This window comes from Arvicanthis niloticus, chromosome 12, assembly GCF_011762505.2.
Source record: "Arvicanthis niloticus isolate mArvNil1 chromosome 12, mArvNil1.pat.X, whole genome shotgun sequence".
Lineage (NCBI taxonomy): Eukaryota > Metazoa > Chordata > Mammalia > Rodentia > Muridae > Arvicanthis > Arvicanthis niloticus.
In genome coordinates this window covers 3,017,265-3,041,973 of record NC_047669.1, presented here as the reverse complement: position 1 = coordinate 3,041,973, position 24,709 = coordinate 3,017,265, and the positions used below count along the sequence as shown (strand labels likewise).

Genomic DNA, 24,709 nt, shown 5'->3' with positions numbered 1-24,709 from the left:
AGTCTGGGATTGCTGGTAACGTTGACTGTCCTGATCCCTGAACCTTCCTCTCATTACAGGGATGATGCAGTGTGTCATTGCTGTTGCTGACAAAGTGTTCGATGCATTCCTGAACATGATGGCAGAAAAGGTACACCTGCATGAGTGCCAGTGAGTGCTGACTGGAGGTACATGGGAGAGCCCTGTGGTACCTGTCTTTTCGCTCTAGGCGAAGACCAAGGAGAATGAAGAGGAGCTGGAGCGGCATGCTCAGTTTCTGCTGGTGAACTTCAACCACATTCATAAGAGGATAAGAAGAGTGGCTGACAAATACCTGTCTGGTCTGGTGGATAAGTAAGTTTGATTTCTCTCTGTGCCTTGTATGTATATAGATGTTGATAGCTTGGAACAGGGAAAACCACCATTACATCATCAGCCCAAACAATAAAATCAGAACAAAAATTCAGGGGTGATGCAGCTCCCTGAAGAATGTTCTTAAGTTTGTAACAGCCAACATTTTAGCTTAGAAACATACTCATTCTGAGCCATTCGTATTATCTAAAATAAGCTCACTATCTCCTAACCCAGGATCCAACTAGAAGTCCCCCAGGAGAATAAGGATCCTATAAGCTTCTTAGAATAAAAGCTTATACTTGTATTTTCCCACTGCTCGTGCTAAGAGACAAAGCAGGCTTAGGCATGACAGTATACGACACCTTTCAGAAGGTAAGCTGGGTAGCCTCTGAAGCATAAAGGCCAAATTAGCACACACACAGCTTCCTGAGGCAGCTGCAGAATCTGAGGATAGGTCAGGAGCCAGCCAAGATTCACAAGGACCAAGCCCTGCATATATGGACATCCAAGTCAGGACATGTATAAAATGATTACTGCACAAGGCAGTGTCCTTCCAGTCCATGGGCCATCAGCCCATGATCTGTTACTTCATTCCACTGCTTTACTTCATTCCAGTCTTCTTGTTTTCTGTTGGTGCCATATGTGAGAAATACTGGGGAGCCACCATAAAACACTAGAACTACTTTAGAAAGGAGGGGTGTGGCCTGTATTTGCCCTCCGAAGGAGGATCGGGTGGACCGGAGAACATTTCTGACCAGGCTCCATACACCTCACTGTGGAGAGAGAGGTGGATAGGTGCTATGTCTCAGTGGGCTCATTCCTGTGCAGTGGAGGCCCCATAGGTGGGCTGTGGGGAGCCAACAGAAGGCAGCTATCATTCTTGCAGCCATCTCGAGCCATATACCCTGACAAGAGACTTGTTTTCAACAGCCTACAACAGCTAAACACACTCTGATAACATCTTGTTTTATATGCCCAGGATTTTCCCTTGGGTGTGTGAGACTTAAAGGCGTGACTTAAAGGTGTGACTTAGAAGTGAGACATGTAAAAAGCTAGAGGCAGACAGAAGAAGGGACTTGAGACTTGGGACTGGAAACTTTGAACTTGGAGGCACTAGGGACTAGGAACTCGAGACTTGGGACTTGGACTAGGAACAAGGGACCTGGAAAGAGAAGAAGAGAGACTTGAGAATAAATGGACTGAATCACACTCTGTCTTGTCTCCATTCTTCGCGTCTGCCCTCTCTCTCTCTCCTGCTGAACCCTGACCCGCGAACTGGAGCAGCAGTACGAGCCGGGACAATTTAGCCCCCAGAGCTTGGGACAGTGCGGGTTCCAACATTTGGCAGAGCAGTCCCCGACAGTGGACAGTTTAGGTTCCTGGAAAGTTCTTCTCCTCCGCCCTGAGAACCCTTCTTTCTGTAGGTTTCCACACCTGCTCTGGAGCGGGACTGTGCTGAAGACCATGTTGGACATCCTGCAGACCCTGTCACTATCACTAAGTGCTGTGAGTATCTATCGCAGTGTGTAGGTCTACCTAACTCACTATCCCAGTGTGTAGGTCTACCTAACTCAGGAGCTTCCCATTATGGCTGCACTAACTCTAATATTACCCCTGATCCTCACTTATGTACAAGTGGTAAATGGAGTGGTACTGGAACTGTTCCCTGATGTCTCTCACTAGGCTGTGGCAAGTTTGGGAGTCCCTGTGGGGCATGGACTGTTGACTGTGTCACATGCTTGGCAGAAGTAACCTTGAGGGCTTAGGGGTCTATTGTTTCCAGGATATCCACAAGGACCAACCTTACTATGACATTCCTGATGCCCCCTATCGGATCACGGTTCCTGACACATATGAAGCCCGGGAGGTAAGTCCCACCTGGTCTCCTAGAATGAGGGCTTCCCTGGGGATATCAAGACAGGTGTTCAACATAGGTCCCTGAGTCCCCAGAATTTAGTACAGTGGTTCTTGGTACTGGCCTACTGCAGGGGAACCCCTGAATTCTGAGCCTGTGGCTTCCTACTCAGTGTCCCTGACTCTGCAACATTACTGCTTTAGCTGCCAAAAGCATTTCTAGCTATGAGTCAGCTATCAGCCACTCAGATATGCATTAGCAACTATGATTTTTAGAGCTCGGTCCTCTCAGGCATGCCAACTTTTTCACTGTAGAATAGAATGACGGACTCTGGTTTTACCATACCCTTTGGAAATGGTAACATAGCCCCAGATAAGGAAGGTGTCCTGATAGCTCCTCTCCCCACTGAGTCTGATGTGGAGCCCCTGCTACAGAGTGCTGAACTGACCCAGCATTCTTCCAGCCTGGGGCAGGGCCCTGACCTAACTTAGGCTTCCCCAGCTGGACATAGTGATGTGACACCTCTGAGGACTTTGTTTCCCCATTCCCCATCTAGAACATGCCTTTTCATTTAGTAACCGATCAGGACATGTTGCACAGTGGCCTTAAGATGAACTGTTTATGTTGTAGGATCTGCCACACAGCCTTCTGCAAGAACCACAGACCATAGTATCCTCAGCATCCCTGTGCCCTGGAGCTTTGGTGTTAGTACATGGTCACTGATACAGTTTCCATATTTATTACCTTAGACCAGGTGGCTTAAGAAAAGAAATTATCTCACAGTGATGGGAAGATAACATCCAAAACCAAAGTGTCAGCAGGGGAGTTTTCTGAGATCACTCTCCTTGGAATGCAGGATCCTTTTCACTGTGTTCTCACGTGGTCTTCCCTCTGAGGGGTGTCCCTAACGTTTCCACATGTCTTCCTTTCATAAGTATACCAGCTGCATTAGGCTAGGCTTTCCCTCAGTGGCCTATAATTTAATGCCCTCTTTCAAAGCCCTCTCCAAGTACAGTCTCATTCTGAGTTTCTAAGGATCGGGGCTTCAACATAAGACTTTGGAGAAGACACAGTTTAGCCTATGACAGTCACTGCAATCTAGATAGGCTGACATCAGGTTGTTCAATTCACAGAGCATTGTGAAAGACTTTGCTGCACGCTGCGGAATGATCCTACAGGAAGCCATGAAGTGGGCACCCACAGTCACTAAGTCCCACCTACAGGTACTTTCTCCAAATACCAAAAAGTAGTCAAAATATAAACTCTGGTGTGAATAAACGGAGACCAAGAATAGTCTAAAACCTGAGAAAAGTGGATGCTCAGGGGTTATCTGTTGGACATACCTTTCAGGGTGAGTGTGCTTGTCAGGTTAGTGGGCCTGGCTCTGACCACTATAAGGTGATAAGGGTGTGGGAGGATTGTGGCTGCTTACAAGGTCAACTGGGGCAATATGGGGGTCAGGGACAGTGGCACAGGCCACCCAGGCTTGTTGCATTGTGTGCACCTTAGTGCAAGGCCTTGACGAAGGCCAGTGAGCAGACAGAAGCAAAGGTTTCATACATACATATACGTCTGCATTTTTTCAGACTAATGTTGTGGCTTGCAAAGAGAACAAAAATATCACAGACTATAGAAAGGAAAAGTTGTCTTAGAAGAAATCAAAGATTAAAGAAAAAGAAAAGGGGCTGCAGAGATGGCTCAGCAGTTAAGAGCATTGACTGCTCTTCCAGAGGTCCTGAGTTCAATTCCCAGCAACCACATGGTGGCTCACAACCATCTATAATGGGATCTGATGCCCTCTTCTGCTGTGTCTGAAGAGAGCATTGGTGTACATAAAATAAATAAATAAATCTTTTTAAAAAAGAAAAAAAAAGAAAAGGTACCACTAGAAAGAACCTGAGCTAACAGGGTGCAGGCTGCTGAGTGAAGCCTGTGTAACCTCAGGAGAACATTTAAGGGAATGTTGGGGTCCACACTAGCCCCACGTTGGGGCAGCCAAAATAATGTTGGGGTCCACACTAGCCCCACGTTGGGGCGGCCAAAAACGTCGCAGCCCAGGCAAAATGTTGAGGCTCGGGCCGACCCACGTTTGGGCGGCCACTGTATCCCGGCCCAAGCTGCCGCTCCAGTCTGCGGGTCGGGGTTCAGCAAGAGCGAGGAAAGACTCTTAGAATGGAGACCAGACAGGGTGTGATTCAATCCCGTTTATTCTTCAGTCTCTCTTCCTCTAAGTGTCTCCTTCTCTGTCTCCTCTGTCTGCTGTGTCTGATTCTGTCTGGAGCCAAGTGTCTTCTACCTAATGTCTGATGTGTCTGATTCTCTGATCTCAGTCTCTGTTCTGTCTCTGCCTTTTATATGTCTCACTTCTAAGCCACGCCTCTAAGTTACACCTTTAATCATGCTCTTAGGTCTTGTCTCTAACTCTGATCTCTATACTTCTAAGTCATACTCTTAAGTCACACACCTTTAATCTCAGACACCTTTAATCTCACGCACCTTTAATCTCAAGGTATCTAAACCAAGATTATCAGAGTGTGCTCAGCTGTTGTAGGCTATTGTAATCCAAGTCACATGTCAGGGTATATGGCTCAAGATGGCTGCAAAGCTGATAGCCGCTTTCTGCTAAAAGTCGGCCCCCAACAAGGGAAGCTAATTTTGTTCATTTATTTTTATTTTTCAAGACAAGTTTTCTCTATGTATTCCTGGCTGTCCTGGAGCTCACCATGTAGACCACCAGACTGGTCTTGAAGTCATAGAGATCCATCTGCCTCTGCCTCCTGGTGCTGGGATTAAAGGCATGTGACACAATACCTGACTCAAGGGAGAGCTATTTTTTTAAAAAGTATTCCTCTTGGTGAAGCCCAAGAAGGGTAAAGCAGCTGGCTTTGAGATACTTAGAGTCAGTTTGAAATGCACTGAGCAAGAATCCCTGGCTTATGCCTGGGATTACCATCCACAAAGGGGCTGATCAGCGAGGATTGAGCAGTGCTGGAAGAGGGATCATCTGGACCCAGATTCATACACAGAAGAGGACAAAGCCATGCCTCGTTACAAAGGCACACTTTGACACTGTGTAGTTTTAATATTTATCCACTGGAATTCTTCAGATTTTTTTGCCAAATCATTAATATTTGAGAAATATCTGGTTTCATGTAGAGGAAAAGAGCCATAGCTACTAATGAAAACAGGAATCCTTTAGTGCCTAAAGATTTCAGGAAACAAAAAGAGATCAGGAGATAGAGGTCATCCACCCCAGCAATTTTTTTTAGAAGAAAATAGAGAGCCAGGCAGTGGTGGTGCACGCCTTTAATCCCAGCACTTGGGAGGCAGAGGCAGGCGGATTTCTGAGTTTGAGGACAGCCTGGTCTATAGAGTGAGTTCCAGCACAGCCAGGACTACACAGAGAAACCCTGTCTCAAAAAACAAACAAACAAAATAGAGGCTGAACAGTGGTGGTACATGTCTCTGATCCCAGAAGTTGGGAGGCAGAGGCTGGTGGATCTCTGTGAGTTCAAGGCTAGCCTGGTCTATAGAGCAAGTTCCAGTACCGCTAGGGTTACACAGAGAAACCCTGTCTTGAGAAAACAAAAAAAGAAAAGAAAACAGAATATAACAAGGCTTGAAAGGGTCATAATATTTCTAGCAAGCACACCATACCCTGGTTCCTTCTGCTTTCCCCAGCAGTCATTCCTTCTGAACCCCTGACTTCATGCAGCTCTCACTGACCAGTTTCACTGCCTGCCCACCCTCCTGAGCCTCAGCTACCACAGAGAGAGAGGAGAGAGAGCCTCAAGTCTTCCTCCTCCCAGTGCCACCACAGTGGTCCAGTCTTAGTAGCAAATCTGACTTGGTTTTTAAACTTAACCATTACTTAGTCCCTATCACTGTAGAGTCTGATCATAGATGTATTTCCCCAGCTACAGTAATTCCTAAAACAATTGGCAATACTGTGTGTGTGTGTGTGTGTGTGTGTGTGTGTGTGTGTGTGTGTGTGTGTGTGCGCTTCCTCCTGTTCCTGCTCCTGTACTGATGATAACATGTTGGTTCCAAGAGTAAAACCTTTTTCCTCTTACTCTGCTCTGCTGTGTAAAAATAACTTATTTGCCTGATTTAAATGTCTCTGGTGCTTACTGCCTCCATCTGCTAACCTAGGCCTAGTCCTGGAAGCTTCTAGCCTCCATACAATCTAATCTAGGCCTAGAATGTTTTCGGCCTCTCAGACTTGCTCCTGAGTAAGCTCAACCCTTCCTAGTTCCTTCTGACCTCTGGCTGACTGATTCAACTCAGTTGTTCAGGCTCAGACGCCTCTCCAAGATGACTGATTCAATCTGGCTTCTCTCAGTTTCTCCTGAATTGTTCTGCTTGGCCTCATACTAATTTTGGCAATAAGTTCTAATCTGGTTCCTTCTCATTCTCTAGCTCCTCTGTCTTCACCTGTGTCTAGTCTAGCTTCTTGTCTCTTTATAATTGTCCTAATAAAACTAATTCATATTCTTTCTCTCTCTCTCTCTCTCTCTCTCTCTCTCTCTCTCTCTCTCTCTCTCTCTCTCTCTCCCCACTGTTCCCTTAAATTGCATCTCTTTTTTTCTCTCTTCTCATGAGAGTTGGGAATATCTTATTCTGTCAAATCTTTCTCTGATTCATCACTTTGTCTGCTACTCATGCATCACTTTCAAACATAGGTGCTTCCTTCAAATAACTAACTTTATGTTCATTATTTGGAATTAAAGGTGTTTACTAAGGGTGTGTCTGTATTCCAGCCAAGAGGATTAAAGGTGTGTGCTAAGGGCTGAGCCACACTACAGCTAGAAACAGGCTTTTTTAAGTTAATAACACAATCTTGGGCAGAATGATCAAATATCCTGCATCACTGGTGCCCTCCTACTAGCCAACAGACATGCTCAGATACTTGTGCTGGGTTCCCAGGGTCCCTCAGTAGCAAAGCACTGCCATAGCAAAGCAGAGACCCACGTGTTCACAGCAGGCAGCACAGCAGAGACCCGTGTGTTCATAGCAGGCAGAGGCTGTACAGCTTGTTGTCCAGCAGCTGGCAGAACACTTGCCAATAGCGTATCTGCAGTTAAGAGTGGCCCTCGTATAGATCATGGCATAGCCTGCCAACTGTGTAACAACCACTCAGAGATCAGGGCCTTCTCCTCGTCTATAAATGGAAAGGGCTTGACTCCTTGATGGTCCCACAGTTGGCAAGTCAGAGCAGGTCCTGCACTGAAGCCTGGTATCTGATCTGCCGCTTTATGCTTCTAGCGTTTTCCTTTACATTAGTGAAATAGCTGGCTTTCTTCCCTTTCAGGAATATCTGAACAAGCATCAGAACTGGGTGTCAGGACTGTCCCAGCACACAGGATTGGCCATGGCCACTGAGAGCATCCTTCACTTTGCCGGCTACAACAAGCAGAACACAACTCTTGGGGTATGTACAACTATCTATGGAACAGTGAGCCCCGATCTGTGATAGGGCGAAGGACTCAGTCTATGTGTAGACTTTCATGAAAGATCCCTCAGCTCCCATATCCCACACATTTGTGATCTGTTGACAGATGGGGATTAATGAGGGTCCAGAAGAAGTACCCATCCAAACAGGCATTTTCCTAGTGTGCTTAAGTTTTGAAATATGTAGATTTTTGAAGGTAAAATTTAATACATTGATGAAATCTGACTTTCTACTGTCTAGAGAGAGGAAAGAAACTGGCTTCTCAGACGAACACAGTATATATATATATATATATATATATATATATATATATATATATATATATATATATATATCTCATAGTCAGATTTGTCTGAAATCATCCTTTCTAATGTTGGGACCCTTTAGTTCAGTTCTAATAATGTTTTAGTGACCTTCAACCATAAAGTTATTTTGTTGCTACTCCATAACTGTAAGTTTGCTATTGTTATGATTGTAATGTAAATATCTGATATGCAGGATATCTGATATTAGGCCCCCAAAGGGGTTACAACTTACAGGTTGAGAATCACTGGTCTGGAGCAGTCGACTGGACCTCCATGATTCTGTTTCCCACAGATGCTCAAATGCACACATCATGGGGCCCCCAGCTTTATCTGTTTTGTTTAAGATTAATTTAGGTTCAAAAGCAGTAGTTTCACAGTTAAATTAGGCTGGAATTTAAGTTAGAATGGGATAGACAGTTGCACCTGCTAATGAGGCTGGCCTTGCAGTATAGGCTGCTCTACCCCTGAGATGCACACGCGTGCGCGCACGCACACACACACACACACACACACACACACACTCAATACAAACCCAGAAAACTGGCAGATGCACATTGTGCTCGGCTCTGAGTAGACTATAGGTGGGCTCTGTGGAAGCAGAAGTAAGGCACCACAAGGAAGGAAAGAAGGTCTTCATCACCCAGCCAAGAAAAAAACACTTGGTTAAGGGCTTGAGCCATTCCCAGGGAAGGCCTGTGGCTCTGTTGCCATGGAGCTTGTACCTTGGTGTTACAAAACTTCCTCTGAAGACATTGGCCTTGGCAAATGTGGCTAGTTGGACCATGCACAGCTAGCTGTCACTAGCCTTTCTACTCTTCCCTGGCCCCTTCTCTTCTCCCTCTTGCTCCGGTCCTGTTCGCTCATTGTGAGCCGCCATGTGGTTGCTGGGATTTGAACTCATGACTGAGCAGTCAGTGTTCTTAACCGCTGAGCCATCTCACCAGTCCACCTTTCTACTCCTAAAAGTGCACAGTAGATTGTCAGCAGTTAGAGGACAGAGACACAGCTCTACACTGCCACCTTCCTCAGGCTGAAGAAGTCCTCAGCTCAGGCCAAGCCAGGATTTGTGGTTTTGCTGCTGACAGGGATTTCTGGGTTAACAGTAGAATTGAAGTAGCTTTAGAAATTATATCAAAGTTGGTTTGGTTTGGTTTGGTTTGGTTTGGTTTGGTTTGGTTTGGTTTGGTTTGAGACAGTGTCTCACTATATCGCCCCTAGGTATTAAAAGATGTGTTTAAGTACATGGGTTAAGAGAGGCTCTAGGAAGAAAGAAAGGCATATCCACATATGGGTACAGCTTGCACCAAGCGTTAGTACTCGGATGACTCTCACCTTACATCTCAGAGGATTGCTGAGACTCTGACCCTTCTCTCTCCCTGCATAAGGAAGGAGAGTAAGATGGCTGCAGAGACCTTGAGCTTCCTCTCACCATATGATAACTTGAAGTGGAAGCTGCTGGGGCCGCTAGTCTCTGGTGAGAAGCCCAGAAAACTGCAGGCTCATGGCTAGGAAAGGAGAAGGGCCTTAAGCTGTTAGCACACTGTGCTGGAATCCTCGCTGTCTTGCTGGCAAATGCTTCAACCAGATCCTGGGGTCCCGGCTTCTATTCCCTTTCTCCTGTTTCCAAGATTTTCTCTACCTTAGTGCCCTGTTTAGGATCCGATTCCCATCCTTGAGCTCTCCACCATTTGGAGAACACTTGAGCAGAACAAAAAGAACGCTTTTTGTTCTGTGTTTGATTAAAGCCAAGTGCTCCTTAGGCACTAGCCAGCCAGCATCCAGGGGCCTGTGTTGCTGGAAGGGTTTTCATCTTTGTCCTAGAAAGTTACAGGTTGTAAGTAAGGAAAACACACTTGTGTTATTGTTTTATTTATTTATTTATTTATTTGGTTTTGGTTTTGGTTTTGGTTTTGGTTTGTTTTAGAATATCTCATTATGAAACCCTGGCTTGTCAGGCTGGCTCCCAAGTGCTAGGATTAAAGGTGTGGGCCACTATGTCCAGCTGAGTAGATTGTTGATAAATAGGAAAGGATGCTTTTTGTTCTGTGTTTGTTGGTTATGGTTGAGATCCTGACTAAGGTGCCTCTGTCCTATAGTCCCCAACTCCACATTCTTAAAAGAGATATATCTTGTACACATACGTGGGGCCAGAGTTATTTATGTGTGGTGGTATACACCTTTAAAATCCCAACACTTGGAAGGCAGAGGCAGGCAGATCTCTGAGTTTGCAGCTAGCCTGGTCTACAGAAAAAGTTCCAGGACAGCCAAGGCTACACAGAGAAACCTTCTCTAAGGAAAAAAAATAAATTAAATTTTTTCATGAAGCATGGAAGTGTTTACTGGTCATGTTAACTTGGCACACTGAAGGTTAAATGATCAGAGCTTGATGTCTTACCAGGACTTTGATTAAACATAAGAAAAATATGTTTTAGCATCTAAAACAGCTCTTTGTACCTGTCTATAGGCAACTCAACTAACTGAGCGCCCAGCCTGTGTGAAGAAAGACTATTCCAACTTCATGGCATCCTTGAATTTGCGCAACCGCTATGCTGGTGAGGTACCTGTCTTGCCCTGATGCAGAGCTGATCTGACCATCTGACGTCATGCTATTTAGCTATTTCATAGTAGGATGTGAAGGGGGATCTGGGTGATGTGGAATTAACTCATTTCAGTTGACTTGAGGAGCCTGGGTGCTAGCACTCAGTGGCACATTCCAGGGTATTTTTGACAGCTACGTAGCATCCATGCAAAAAAAGTGGTATCATTGGGTACACTCAGGGATGCCAGAGCATTTGTTATGTGGTAGCAAACATGAAGTGCCGTGCATTCTCCTGGACACTTGCTAAGATGTACGTGCCAGTATTTAGTCTTACAGGTAAAGAAACACAGCTCCCGAGGTTAAACAACTTGTCAGAAGTAGGCTTGGGAACCAAGTCTGCTGGCTCCACACAGAGGGCTTTCACTCACAGAATTTATTCCAGGCTAACTAAATCAGTTACCTGTCTGATTTCCGTTTTCTCTTCCACAAGTTCAAATCTAGTTGACACTGAAGGTGGAGACTGAAATCTCATGAAATTTATCAGAGTGGTCTTCTGAGGGTAGTAGGCTCACCTCTGCCTGACACTGCTTCTTGCTCAGTCCAGTGGCTGCTCTTCTTCTGTGAATCTTGTGCTCAGCGCAGGTTAACCTCATGCCGAGAACTGCAGAGAGAGCTTATTCTGTGTCTTTCCACATGTCTGTGGAAGCAGAAAGTCTGCCTTTGGGGCCTGGGTTTATTTTTTGGAAAGAGTCATATCTCCTGAACAGCCAAGTATATGAATAAGAAAGTAACACTTTCTGGAAAAAAATTATATGTGAAAAGATAGTAAAGCCAGTTTTGTTGTTTGAGTCATTAATTGACTCTGAAGGAAGCTTATTTATCTAGCTTATGTTCATAAGCCTTGTCCTGGCTTAACACTGTGTACACTGATAAGACTATGTCTCCACCTTCAAGGACCAAAGTTGGGGAAAATGCCCACATATATTTCCTGGAGAAATGCTCAAAGGCAACACCACTGAAATGAGCTCTCGTCTAGCCGGTCCTATTGTGAGCAGGGTGAGCTGGTAGCCAGGGCTTCACTTGCATGCCAGGCTCAGTGCACAGCTGCAATAAGTATACCTCTTCACAGGTACATGGAATGATTCGGTTCTCCGGTGCCACAGGCCAGATGTCTGACCTAAACAAAATGATGGTCCAGGATCTGATCACGGCTTTGGACCACAGTCATCCTCAGCACTATACACAAGCCATGTTCAAATTGACGGCCATGCTTATTAGCAGCAAAGGTAACACGCACAAGGCCCATGGAATTCTGGGTTCATTTCTAAGTGAATATTTGCTTAAAAATCCTTGATAACCTGGAATTCTGTCAAAGAAGGAACAGGTGATCTGCTAGTAGAAATCTCTGATGAGCCAGCTGTAAACAAAAGGCATTGTTGGCTCTCATCACAGCCTAGGGAAGCCATGTTCAGGCCCAGCCAGAGTCAGGAGAGTTTGACTGATTTGTGTTTGGTTCCAGATTGTGACCCGCAGCTCCTCCATCATCTGTGCTGGGGTCCCCTCCGGATGTTCAATGAGCATGGCATGGAGACTGCACTAGCCTGCTGGGAGTGGCTGCTGGCTGGCAAGAGTGGAGTGGAAGTTCCGGTAGGATGCTGACCCAGCTCAGCTCTGTGGTGGGTGGGACTGCACATGGGAGAGAGAGAGAGACAGTGAATGCTGTGACCTTGGACACTGTCACTCTCATAAGCTCTGCTCTCCACAAAGAATGCTGTGTGTGGCAAAAGGTCCAATGATGTCGGTGTGGCTGGTCCGGTGTCTGTCACAAACCTGCCAATGTCAGAGCTGACTGGGAGAAGTTGCTTTGAGGACTTGATAATTGTGGTGTCAGCCATTTTACCCTAGGTCTGTGTTTCTAGAATCACTTTTTCATGGAGGCTCCAAGCAGTGTTAGTGTTGAGTATCACCTGTCTAACATGGTTAATACAGAAGCTGTTTCAGATTTTGAATTTTTTTTCTTCAGATTATGGAATATTTGCATGTAGATAATGAACATTTTATGGGAAACAAGTCCCATATGTAAGACATATATTCATGTATGTATCATGTACATCTTATATACCATAGTCTAAAGGAAATTTTTATGCAGTATTTTTATAAGTTTATTTTTGTTTATTTTATGTGTATAGTTATTTTGTCTGCACATATGTCTGTGTACCTCATGTATGTTTGGTATGTAAGGAGGTCAGAAGAGGGCATCAAATCCCCTGGAATTGAAGTTAGAGATGGCTGGGAGCTAACATATGGGTGTGTGGAACAGAACCCAGGACCCCTCCAATAGCAACCAGTGATATTAACCTGTGAACATGTCTCTAGCCCCAACCCCATGCATTATTTGTAATGTACCTACTTGGTTTTGAGGTAAGGTCTCTTTCCTTCTGTGTCAGGCTTGCCCTACACACACTTCTGTAGAGCCTCAGCCCTCACACAGAGCCTAACCACAGAGAATTAGAACTGATTCAACTTCAAAGAGTAGAGCAGTGTTCCTGACCACTGTTGTCACCTCAACTCATGGGCCCAGCAGGGCAGGGAACAAGGCACAGCTTATCTGTCCTGTACCTAAAGCAGTGCAGGCCTTCCACAGGCTCTGTCCTGGTGAAGCTTGTAAAGAATTCTGAAAACTACCTGTGTTAAGGAGGGCAAGTACCTATACAGGATTTCCAAGCCACAAAGGTAGGCCTTCATTAGCTTATCAGATTTGAGAATGGCCCAGAAAGTCCAAGGGAGGGCAGGGTGTGTCAAGATCTGAGTCATTCCCTTAGCCTAGCCATACTGATCTAGGGCCCTTTCTGCTTTGATCTAGAAGGGTTGCCCAGATAACGCAGAGTAGTGTCTGGAAGAAGTGGGGGCTAAACAGAGGAATGGTTACTATTTTACCCTACAAAAGCACCAGCAATGTATGGGCAATGGGTAATGCAGGCTTTGATTCTCTTTCTAGCACCATTGCCTACTCTCTTGTAAGATGTGGCTCAAGAGGCAGTACATTGCTTGCCTCATCTTTGCAAGGCATGGATTCAATCCCCAGTACCACCCCAGTACCACCCCAGTACCAGTACTAGTACCACCCCCTCACCCCGACAGTGGCCAGTCACAGGAATTTTTCCTAGATGCTCTGTGCCTTGGGCTGACTACTGGGTTCTCATGAGCACTGAAGAGCAAGATGGGAGCCAACTAGGCAAGGCTCAGAAGAAGCCCAGGCATGTTATATAAAATGGCACCTCTCTTCTGCTATTCCTCTTGATGCCTGAAGGCAGATGCCACTGGAAGGCCATGAGGGTGAAGACAAAGGCCATTCCTGCTAAGGGTAGCATTGTTATAGGTGGGAACTACACTCTGATGTAGCTTCTTTTGGAGTCTTGCTTCTGCCTACTGTTAGATGTATTTTTTATGGGAGAAGTCAGGTACCAAATTGGTTGGAAGTAGAGGAAACCCCAGAACTGATGGGACAAAGTCGCCCAGCAGAGGCTGTACTCCCACTCATTTGTAAGATCCACTTCTGTAATAGGGCCTCCCAGACTCTGGGAACAAACAAATGTGCATGGCCTAAGACCTAAGCGACAGGCAGCATACAAAACCTGAGAAAGTGGCAGTATGGTACAGAGAGGGAAGGTGGCCAGGGAACACTAGTAGGATGGAAGGGAACACTGGACACAAGTCCTGGAGATGGCCAGCAGTGACATTCATCTAAGGAAAGGAAATGGGGTGGAGAGCAGGAGCAATGGGGTAGGGGGTAGAGGAGAAAGGCTGGAGGGAGCATACCAAAGACTTCAGTAGCTGCCCGAGACATTTCTGTGGTACTGTTTCTTGCTTTGTTTGACTTCTAATTTTATCCGGTACAGTTTTATTTTGTGTTTAAGAAAGCATCTCATTCTGAATGTAGCCCAGGCTAAACTTGAACTCATTACAGTCCTCCTGCCTCAGCCTGCCAAGTGCTGGGGTCACAGGCATGAGTTACATGTTTATTCAGGAATTTAAAACCAAAGCAGCCACCCATGCTCTGCTCTCTGGAGGCACTGACCTTTCTTTTGAATTTGCAGTTTATGCGGGAGATGGCAGGAGCCTGGCACATGACAGTAGAGCAGAAGTTCGGCCTCTTTTCTGCAGAAACAAAGGAAGCAGACCCCCTGGCGGCATCAGAAGCAAGTCAGCCAAAACCTTGTCCCCCTGAAGTGACACCTCACTACATCTGGATCGATGTATGTGCCTACCCTCAAGCTTTGCTGTGCTTTGTAGGGACAGCATTGGGGATACTTGGGTCAGCCCAGCCAGTCTAGGGGCCCTGACCTTTGAAAATGGGTGACCTCTGGACCCCTCCTGGTCCTCCCCAACTCCCAGAACTCCTCTTATTAGCGCTCACTCATTAGCACTATGATGAGACTAGCCCACACCGTTTACACAGCTTGTTCACCTTTCCCAGTTCCTGGTCCAGCGGTTTGAGATTGCCAAGTACTGCAGCTCCGACCAGGTGGAGATCTTCTCAAGCCTGCTGCAGCGCTCCATGTCCCTCAGTATTGGTGGAGCCAGGGGGAGCATGAACAGGCATGTGGCAGCCATCGGACCACGTTTCAAGTGAGGGCTCTATTTCTCTGGGGCATCTGGGTGTCCTGTTACTGGCATGTAGGGCACGTGTGTATATGTAAATTATGGTAGGGGTGGATGGGTATACCCTGTGATGCTGCTGTGCAATATAGAGTAAATCCTATGGCACTGTCCTAGAACTGTCAAGAACTTATAGAGGACATGAGACCATGGGCCTATGGCTGGTTAAGAGCCTCCCCAACCCCTGTCCCCTAGTACAGTCCTTCTTGCTAGAACATGGCCTCTGCTATTGTCTGAGAGGAGCTGGCTAGCACCAGTGTGCTTATCTGCCCAAGCATGGTAGAGGCTCTTGCTTCTACTAGGTACTATGTGTCTCGTCCCTGAACTCCAGACTGTGACCTCATAGCCATTAGAACTACACTTCTCCAACCACCTGCAAAGAAGGGCCAGTCCTCTTGTTAATGTCCAGTCTGTCACTGACTGATACTTTCCTAAAGGCAATGAGAAAACGTTATAGAAAATGATTCCTGTTGGTACTTTCCAGTAGCATGTAGCCATCACAGAAATGAGCAGAATTTTCTTCTCTGCCTCTGCCTGCACCACCACAGAGGAGCAGTTCTCCCTCACAGGATTAGCTGGCCTCCCAGATGCACTCAGAAACATTCATTTTTTCCCTCCTCCTTTCTCTGCTGTCCTCTGTTCCCTTGCAATGGTGGGTCAGACCTCTCTTACTTTCTTTCATATCCAAAGCTCCCTGGAGTAGATAAAGGCCTGTTTGTGATCTGCTTCGAACGGCAAGCCATCCTCTCAGACTCATTAGCAGCAGATGCTAACATCTGTACTTCTGCTGGTGTAGACAGCCTCTGTGAAGTGGCTGTGCTATACTCTACCCAGCTTGCACCATGCCTTAGGCCTAGCCTGACTGTCCACAATGCCCCTGCACCCCTAGTTGAGCCTCTAGAGCCACTTACCCCCAGATCTGGGTCACCCTGTTTTTGCTACATGTGAACATGCATGTTCCAGAGGGTCCATGTCACTGTCAGGTTGTAGCTGGGATCTGTCCCTTGAGAAAAACCCCATTGCAACTGGATCCCACATGTGAGATATCTTAGCTCTTCCCTGTGCAGAGAACTGTCTTACCCACCCCACCAGCTTGGTTCCTGACCTCCATCCTGCCCCAGCACTGTAAGCTCCCTGTAGGCAGGAGCAGAACAGCACCTTCCCACCTAGGCCTCGTAGTACTGTGCTGGGGCGTGGTTCAGCAGAAACCGTACACTAGGAAAATAACCCCCTCCACCACCCCTTTGGATTGAAATCATAGCATTGTCCCATGGGGACAAAACTGCAGATTGTTTGTGAGCCTAGGAGTCTTGGCCTAATCAGAACATCATAGAATTAATTTGCTTTTCTCTCAACAAAAATGAAGCATGTTTTGTTTTATTTTGTTTGAAAAGGTTTTTTTCATCCCCATTTTATGCAGTGGTAGGGATGGTAGCACCAGGCATGCTAGGAAAGCACTCTACAAGCCACATCCCAAGACTCCTTCAGAGTGCGTTCACCCAGCATGTGTCCGGGTGTGCGTTATGCAGGGCCTCACTCTTCAACAGAAGAGCCAAGCTACTGAGCTGCATCTTAGAACAGGAAAAACTGAGTTACCTAAATTTTAGCTTTAGGGCTTTCTTGTACAACACTGTTACCCTTGCGTAGATTTTTTTTTAAAGATTTATTCATTTATTTTATGTGTGAGTACACTGTCACTGTCTTTAGACACACCAGAAGTGGGCATCAGATTTCATTACAGATTGTTGTGAGCCACCATGTGGTTGCTGGGAATTGAACTCAAGACCTCTGGAAGAGCAGTCAGTGCTCTTAACTGCTGAGCCATCTCCAGCCCCCCCATAGATTTTTTTTTTTTTAAACACACTATAATCTTGACACCTAACAGACATAGGCAAGGGGATCAGAAATTCAGGATTACCCTAACACTCCAAAAGGGAACTGAAAGCCAGCTTGTAATACATGAAAGGCGGTGGGGAGAAAACAGCTGAATGATGACGCACTGGTAATGTTTCTAGGGTCTATATTTAGGGATTCTGGGGTTTGCTTAGGAGAATATACCCCTGGAGGCTCAGCCCTTGCCCAGGGCTCCAGCCTTGTGATCTCTCTCAGACTGCTGACCTTGGGGCTGTCCCTCCTGCATGCTGACGTGGTTCCAAATGCAACCATTCGAAATGTGCTTCGAGAGAAGATCTACTCAACGGCCTTTGACTATTTCAGGTACTACCTCGAGCTGTGTTGTGCACATGCCCAGAAACAGCTACAGCCCAGCTTAGATCACCCTGTTCCCAAGTATTTACTTACATAAAGACACAGTTTACCTGGTTCTTGCTCACCAACCTCATGCATTAGTCCTTGTGTGACTAGATTGCAATATCCTCAACCATGTATTCAGAGCCAGGGGCCAAATCAAATACATGCAGATTGTCCCTGAGTTAAGAATTAATTTAAGAGATTAGGGGCAGGGGCTCACAAAACCCTGATTTTGAGGCTCTTCAGGTAGTTAATAGTTCCTGGAAGACACAGATATTTTCTTTAGTGATTCTGTAACTAATGAATTGCCCATGTTGGTGTAATAACCCCTTCCCCCTGCTTCTCTCAGCAGCCATAACTAAGCCATGTCAAACAAAGGTTTAAAGTAAGAGAGAAGGGCAGGAAGCAAGCCTGCAGAAATGACTCAGCAGTTAAGAGCATCCTCTGCTCTCCCAAAGGTCCTGAGTTCAGTTCCTACCACCCATTGCAGGTGTCAGAACAAACTCTAACTCTAGGTTCTAGTCTTTTTATTTGTCTAAATTAAGAGCAGACAGGCACAGTGGCATATTGTCTAAATTTGAGTAGTTGTCTAAATTAAGCATTTAGCATTTGTCTAAATTAAGAGCAGTGCAGACCCAGTTGTATGTGAGCCTTTAATCCCAACACTGGGGAAGCAGAGCCAGGCAGACCTCTGAGTTTGAGTCCAGCCTGGTCTACAGAATGAGTTCCAGGACAGCCAGGGCTATACAGAGAAACCCTATCTCAAAAAACAAAACAAACAAACAAACAAAAAAAAACACTTAAAAAAAATTCCCAGCCTAGTGGTGTATGTCTTTAATCCCAGCACTCAGGAGGCAAAGGCTGGCAGATCTCTGAGCTGGAGGTCTATAGAGCAAGTTCCAAGGCAGCCAGGGCAGAGAAACCTGTCTCAAGAACAAATAGATAAGGTACATACCTTTTCTTTTTCCTGGTCATATAAATGATTGCTGCATAAAAACCTGCAAATATTAGCTGGATGAGTCTTTGCAGATGTAGGGTGTATGGTTGTATGTAGACAGCTAAGTTGTCATCTGTTACAGCATACTTACCAGAAGCTGTGTATGTCAGCCATCTATGGTGGCCTGCCTACAGCTGATCCATCTAGAGGCTGTGTGGCAAGAGTGTCATGATGAAGGCCACCCTGCAGTCTATAGGAGTCGATATAGGGAGCTACAGGCAGTGTGAGCTGTGAGGATGAAGCTAAACAGAAAGCATGGTGTAGTGACAGGGTACACAGACCTGGGCTACTAGGACAGCCTGGCTTCCCTTGGCAGTTAGTGACATCACCCTGGCTATTGATGAGTTTCAGAATAACCTCAAAAAAAAAAAAAAAAAAAAAAAAAAAGGTTTTTTTTTTTGTTTTGTTTTTTTGTTTTGTTTTGTTTTTTGTTTTTCGAGACAGGGTTTCTCTATGTAGTCCTGGCTGTCCTGGAACTCACTCTGTAGACCAGGCTGGCCTCGAACTCAGAAATCCTCCTGCCTCTGTCTCCCAAGTGCTGGGAAAAAAGTGAATTTTTATGTCAGCTCTCATTGCCTTGTGAATATTTTACATAGTTCCCTGACTCCAGATACTCAGCTCTTTCCCTCTTGTGATTATTTGAAGCTGTCCGCCAAAGTTCCCTACCCAAGGAGAAAAGAGGCTGCGTGAAGATATAAGCATAATGATTAAGTTTTGGACTGCCATGTTCTCAGATAAGAAGTACCTGACTGCCAGCCAGCTTGTTCCCCCAGGTAAGCATTGCCCTGAGCAGCACCACAGCTGCTGAGTGTTGAGTGAGACCAGGTACGTAGAAGCAGGAGGGCTGCTTCTGGGTGGTTTTAGAAAAGCCAGACAAGAAATCAGTTAGGGCCCAAGTGAGCCCTGATATTGGCCGTGCCTTATATTGTTGAAAACCCAGTACTTGCTTGCCTGTTAGTTTTCCTCCAACCTACACTAATGCATGCAGCAAGTGCAGGACACTCTTATAGGTTCTCCCTGGACCAGCTCACTTCCCAGGTGCCCACTGAGTAGGCCAGTATACCCAGATGAATTCAGCATAATCTATTGTTATCTGATAGGTGTAGTCAAATGAAGGTAACTTCAATAGAGGAGAGTCAAGGCACTTGGCCCAACCAGAGTAGACTGGGCATTGAAGGCAGTTTTCTGGGAACAGTGACTTCTGAGCTGAATCTGAAAAGAAACTGTATGTATATACATATGTGTGTATATGCAGATATACATATATATGTATACACACACATTCATGCAAGCATGCATACATACAGACATTCAGCCAGCCAGCCAAAGTATACTGGAAGAAATACTGACGTGTTCTGCAGGAGCAAACCAAAAGGAAGGCATCTTCTCATTCCTTTGAACACAAAGATTGAGACGAGCCACACATACAGGTGAGGGACAGGTTCTTCTAGGCAGATCTACAGCAATAGTCTCTCGCATAAAAAGGGAAGAAGTTTTAAAGCATTAAAAGCTAGTTTTCTTTCTTGTTCTTACTGAATAGAGCCAACAGATTGTGTAGTTTGTCCCCTGGGCACTCAGATTCCAGCTGTGTCTGACAGTACAGTGCCGATGGACACTGGGTTTGTCCTCTGTGAACACCTAATGTGCATCCCCGCAGAATACTCACACACATAAAACTTTTTTTGAAACTGATAGTATTTCTTTTATTCATAAAGAATTCATGGGTGTTTGGAAAATTCAATCTGAAAGGGCTTATCCACAGGGCCGTCCTCTACCCCAGTGCTCAAAGACAGTGTTCCCTGTGTAGCTCAGGCTATGTTAGAACTCACTCTGTAGACCTACCTGGACTTGAACCAGAGGTCTCTCTGCCTCTGCCTTCCAAGTGCTGGGATTAAAGGCGTGTGCCATACTCTATGATGGCTTTCTTTTTTTCTGGACAAGGTCCTTCACTGGCCTGGAACTTGTCAAGTTAGCTGGGTTGGCTGGCCAATGAGTGAACTCTGTCTCCATCTCTACAGCATCAGGAGTACAAGGGTACACCACCAGCGCAGATTGTTTAATGTAGGTTGTAGGGAAGTCAACCTTAGGTACCTGTGCTTATACTTACAAAGCAAGACTGCCAAGCTCTCTTCCTTGTGATGCCATGTCTTGAGCCACCTTATCCCAGGGCCTTCAATGTGTTTGCCCACAGATAACCAGGACACCCGAAGCAACTTGGATATAACTGTGGGCTCTCGACAACAGGCTACGCAGGGCTGGATCAACACTTACCCCCTCTCCAGTGGCATGTCAACCATCTCCAAAAAGTCAGGTCGGTCAGAATATGGGGTGGCTCCTACATCTTTAAGCCAATCTTGAGTTCATTTCCTGGCGGAGTGATAGACACTCGCTTAAACGTCAGTATCTTCTAGATTCTAAAACAGCTGAGACTGGGGATGGTAGAATACATGGCCAAGATTTTTGTCTCGGTTGCCAGCATACCACCAAAAGAAAGACAGCAGAAGAGTGGCCTCAAAGGACAATGACCATTTCATCTCTGCTTCTTAGGTATGTCTAAGAAAACCAACCGGGGCTCCCAACTGCACAAGTACTACATGAAGCGCAGAACGCTGCTGCTGTCACTGTTGGTAAGACCCGTGCCACACCCGAAGTGCGGGGTGCGGGGTGCAGCCCATGACGCCTGCAGAGAGGGAGTGGACATTGTGATTGCTCTCCCAGGCTACTGAGATCGAGCGCCTCATCACTTGGTACAACCCACTGTCAGCCCCAGAGCTAGAACTGGACCAGGCAGGAGAGAACAGTGTTGCCAACTGGAGGTCCAAGTACGTCAGCCTGAGTGAGAAGCAATGGAAGGACAACGTGAACCTTGCCTGGAGCATCTCTCCGTACCTTGCTGTGCAGCTGCCGGCCAGGTAGGCCTCTCGCACCACAAGGCCAGGGCGGGACCTGCCAGCTGTATCATGAGAGCAATGAAGAACCACATGGCTGTCAAGGACATTCAACGTACTCACGCAGTCTGTGCAGAGGCTGCACAGTGACCATTATGATCTTGTCAGCTCCTGCCTAGATGCCACAACATCCAGAGCCCAAGAATGGTTCAAAGCCACCATGGATGACTGGGGAATGTAGCTCTGTGATAGAGCTAGCATTCACAAGTCCTGATTCAATCCCTGGAACTATTTTTTAAAAAATGGTAGAGTCACGGCATAATTTGTAAAGGCTTCCCTCCTGGGAGGTAGTCCACAGAAACAATTTGGGAGAGTCTGGCTGTATTTGAATAGTGCTGCCTTTAAGCTCAAGCTAAGAGCAGACACTGTGGCTGAGGCTGTGGCTGTGGCTAACTGCCTAGTGTACCATAAGTGGTTACACAAACATACATACATATATACATACAGACAGACAGACATATATACATAACATACATCATACATACATTCAGCCAGCCAAAGAATACTGGAGCAAATAGCTTTCCAGAACAAAGAACAGAACACTCTGGAAGAAATACTGACGTGTTCTGCAGCAGCAAAACCAAAGGAAGGTATCTTTTCATTCCTCTACAGATAAGCTATAAGGTGACTCTCTCAGACAGAAATAAACCTTTAGCCCGACAGTAGGTGAGGTGGACTGCAAAGGCCCGATGATGTTTCCCACATGGTCCATCAGCCTTCTTCCCTAACTCCAGAGATAGGTACTTTAACCAAGGTTTACCACTTTCCTATTGCTTCTACCTGATCTTCAGGCCCAGAACAGCACACTGGTTCTTAAGTCCTTTCAAAGCAGAATGTTTATGGAGACTTTCCCTTGCATTAGCCTGGGTCAGTAACATGGACAGGCTTACATCTGCCCTCCCATCACTAAGTAAGGAGCCTGTGGGTTTAGACTGAAATAAGATGCTGAACCATAGACAGGCTGCTGCAGAGAGGGAGGGGAAAGAGCTATGGTGGTTTTTGAAGAATGGTCTGCCCTTTCCTTTTATTTGTTGGTTTGGTTGGGGGTTTTGCTTTGGAGAAGCGTGTGTGTGTGTGTGTAAAGGTTAGCAGCAAGGACATTTGTTCAGTAAACCATCTTGAGACCAAGCTTCTATGTCCCTCAGAGTAGCCTCCAGTTGTGCCATTCTCCTGTCGCCTCCTTGTAAATGTTGGTTTTTTTTGTTTGGTTTTTGGGTTTTTTTTTTTTTTTTTTGAGACAGGGTTTCTCTGTGTAGCCCTGGCTGTCCTGGAACTCACTCTGTAGACCAGGCTGTCCTCGAACTCAAATCTGCCTGCCTCTGCCTCCCAAGTGCTGGGATTAAAGGCCTGTGCCACCACCGCCCAGCATAAATGTTGTAATAACTTTTCAGATGCTGTAATGTACTGCTTGCCTACATTTACATGTCTGTCATATAGTGTTGATCTAAATCCCTCCCCCTGAATGTTTCCCTCTGCTCATTTGTGGCAGAGAAGGAATGGAGCTGCTAGTAAGGCTTCCCAATCCAAACCCTCTGTACACTGTAGGTTCAAGAACACAGAAGCCATTGGAAATGAAGTGACCCGGCTTGTTCGCTTGGACCCAGGAGCTGTTAGTGATGTCCCTGAAGCCATCAAGGTAAAACAGCCTACATACACCAGCTCAAGTTCAAACTAGATCTAGAATGTTTTCCAGAGAGTCCTGGCTATTCCTCATAAGTGTGACCAAATGTCTGACACAAACAACTTGGGGGAGGAAAGCTTTATTTTGACTCCGTCATGGCCTCAGGACCATGTGCAGGAAGAGGCTGCTTACACCCTGCCAGATGAACAGAAGAGCAAGAGAAGGGATCCAGGCAAAGTACAGCCTCCACATACATGCCTGCAGCAACCCACTTTCTCCACCAAGGCCCCAAACTTTACACCAGCTTAAGACAGTGCCACCACATCATGAATCCTCAAGAGGCTAACCTGCTCATCAGGTCAGACCCTGCAGGGGCCAGTCCTCTTTAGGCCCCCATGGACATACTCAAAGGTGTGCTTTACTTATTAGTCTACACATGTCTCCATTACGTTGGTATTAACCATCATTGCTGAGCTTGTCACCAGTACAGGTCTACAATCCCAGTTACTTGGAGACTGATGCAGGAGGATCACAAGTTCAAGGCCTGCATACGTTACAAAGTGAATTTTGAAACAGTCTGGACAGCCTAGTGAGACCTTGTCTCAGTAAAGAGAACAGGGCACAGTGGTGCCTGCCTTTAATCACAGCAGCCATGAGGCAGAGTCAGGCCTCTGAGTTAAGGATGGCTAAGACTAAAGAGTGGGAGCTAGAGCTCCGTCTCTAGAGCAGAACCATTGTATCTGTCACACCAGAAAGACTGGGTCATCTCAGTGGCAGGATTTTTTTTTAACTCCCTGCATTTTCTATTTCTAGTATGTAGTAATCATTATGTTTATGATAGAAAATAGTCTGCTTCAACTCTGTTTATTGATGGGATTTCCTATATCTTAAGCTAACCTCAAATTTAGATTTGCTAAAGACATCCTTGGATTTCTGATTCTACATTCTCCACCTGCCATGTGGTAATATGTATATAACCACAACTGGTTTTATATAGTACTGGGGATCAATGCAACTAGCCTGGGACACACTACCTACTGAGCTACACTTCCAGACCCTCTACTTGGATTTATTGCAATTATGCTACTTTGCATAACATGTCAGAAGCACTTTCCATTTTTATCATAAAGGCTTTTTATTGTCACATTTCCTTTTTCCATTCTTGGCCTAGAGTTCACCTTGTAGAGCAGGCTAGCCTCAGGTTCACAGAGATCTGCTGCCTCTGCCCACTGTGTACTGGAATTAAAGGTGTGCACAGTATGCCCATCCTGTGCCCCTTTGCTGCAGCCATTCTTGAGCAGGCCATGACTGAAAGGGCTTCTGCAACCCTGTCTCCCACCTCTCTCCCCAGTTCCTTGTCACTTGGCACACCATCGATGCCGATGCTCCAGAGCTCAGCCATGTTTTATGCTGGGCACCCACGGACCCGCCCACAGGCCTCTCCTACTTCTCCAGCATGTACCCACCACACCCTCTCACTGCACAGTATGGGGTGAAAGTCCTGCGGTCCTTCCCTCCGGTGAGTCTAGAGCCCTGTTGAGCTAGCCTAGGGTCTAGAGCCCTGTTGAGCTAGCGTAGGGTCTAGCTGTCCTAGCACAGTTAAGTGGGTAGATATAAGACAGCTCAACCAGGCATGCATCCAGCTATGTAGGTCTTTATTCCTGGCTTCAGTAATTGAAGAGGATGAATTTGGGTTATGGAGGCACATGCCTTTAAAACCAACACTAGGGAGGTGATGAATTTAGTTGTA

General features: G+C 46.1%; 1 protein-coding gene across 4 annotated transcripts in view; it reads left to right on the top strand.

The window, feature by feature from the left end:
• The window catches only part of Pi4ka (phosphatidylinositol 4-kinase alpha), a 116,409-nt gene that overhangs the window by 81,021 nt on the left and 10,679 nt on the right, over window positions 1–24,709 (top strand). For 3 of the 4 annotated variants that reach the window (XM_076942539.1, XM_076942540.1, XM_076942541.1), the window contains exons 24-41: window positions 60–130; window positions 209–333; window positions 1,758–1,839; window positions 2,117–2,200; window positions 3,322–3,411; window positions 7,500–7,619; window positions 10,410–10,506; window positions 11,618–11,770; window positions 12,004–12,131; window positions 14,582–14,740; window positions 14,962–15,113; window positions 17,253–17,360; window positions 19,036–19,163; window positions 20,582–20,701; window positions 20,938–21,017; window positions 21,109–21,302; window positions 22,884–22,974; window positions 24,311–24,478. In XM_076942539.1, coding sequence (XP_076798654.1) covers window positions 60–130; window positions 209–333; window positions 1,758–1,839; window positions 2,117–2,200; window positions 3,322–3,411; window positions 7,500–7,619; window positions 10,410–10,506; window positions 11,618–11,770; window positions 12,004–12,131; window positions 14,582–14,740; window positions 14,962–15,113; window positions 17,253–17,360; window positions 19,036–19,163; window positions 20,582–20,701; window positions 20,938–21,017; window positions 21,109–21,302; window positions 22,884–22,974; window positions 24,311–24,478 — 2,150 coding nt within the window. Of the gene's footprint in view, window positions 1–59; window positions 131–208; window positions 334–1,757; window positions 1,840–2,116; window positions 2,201–3,321; window positions 3,412–7,499; window positions 7,620–10,409; window positions 10,507–11,613; window positions 11,771–12,003; window positions 12,132–14,581; window positions 14,741–14,961; window positions 15,114–17,252; window positions 17,361–19,035; window positions 19,164–20,581; window positions 20,702–20,937; window positions 21,018–21,108; window positions 21,303–22,883; window positions 22,975–24,310; window positions 24,479–24,709 lie in introns of all 4 variants that reach the window. The other variant, XM_034515467.2, reaches the window with a different exon arrangement.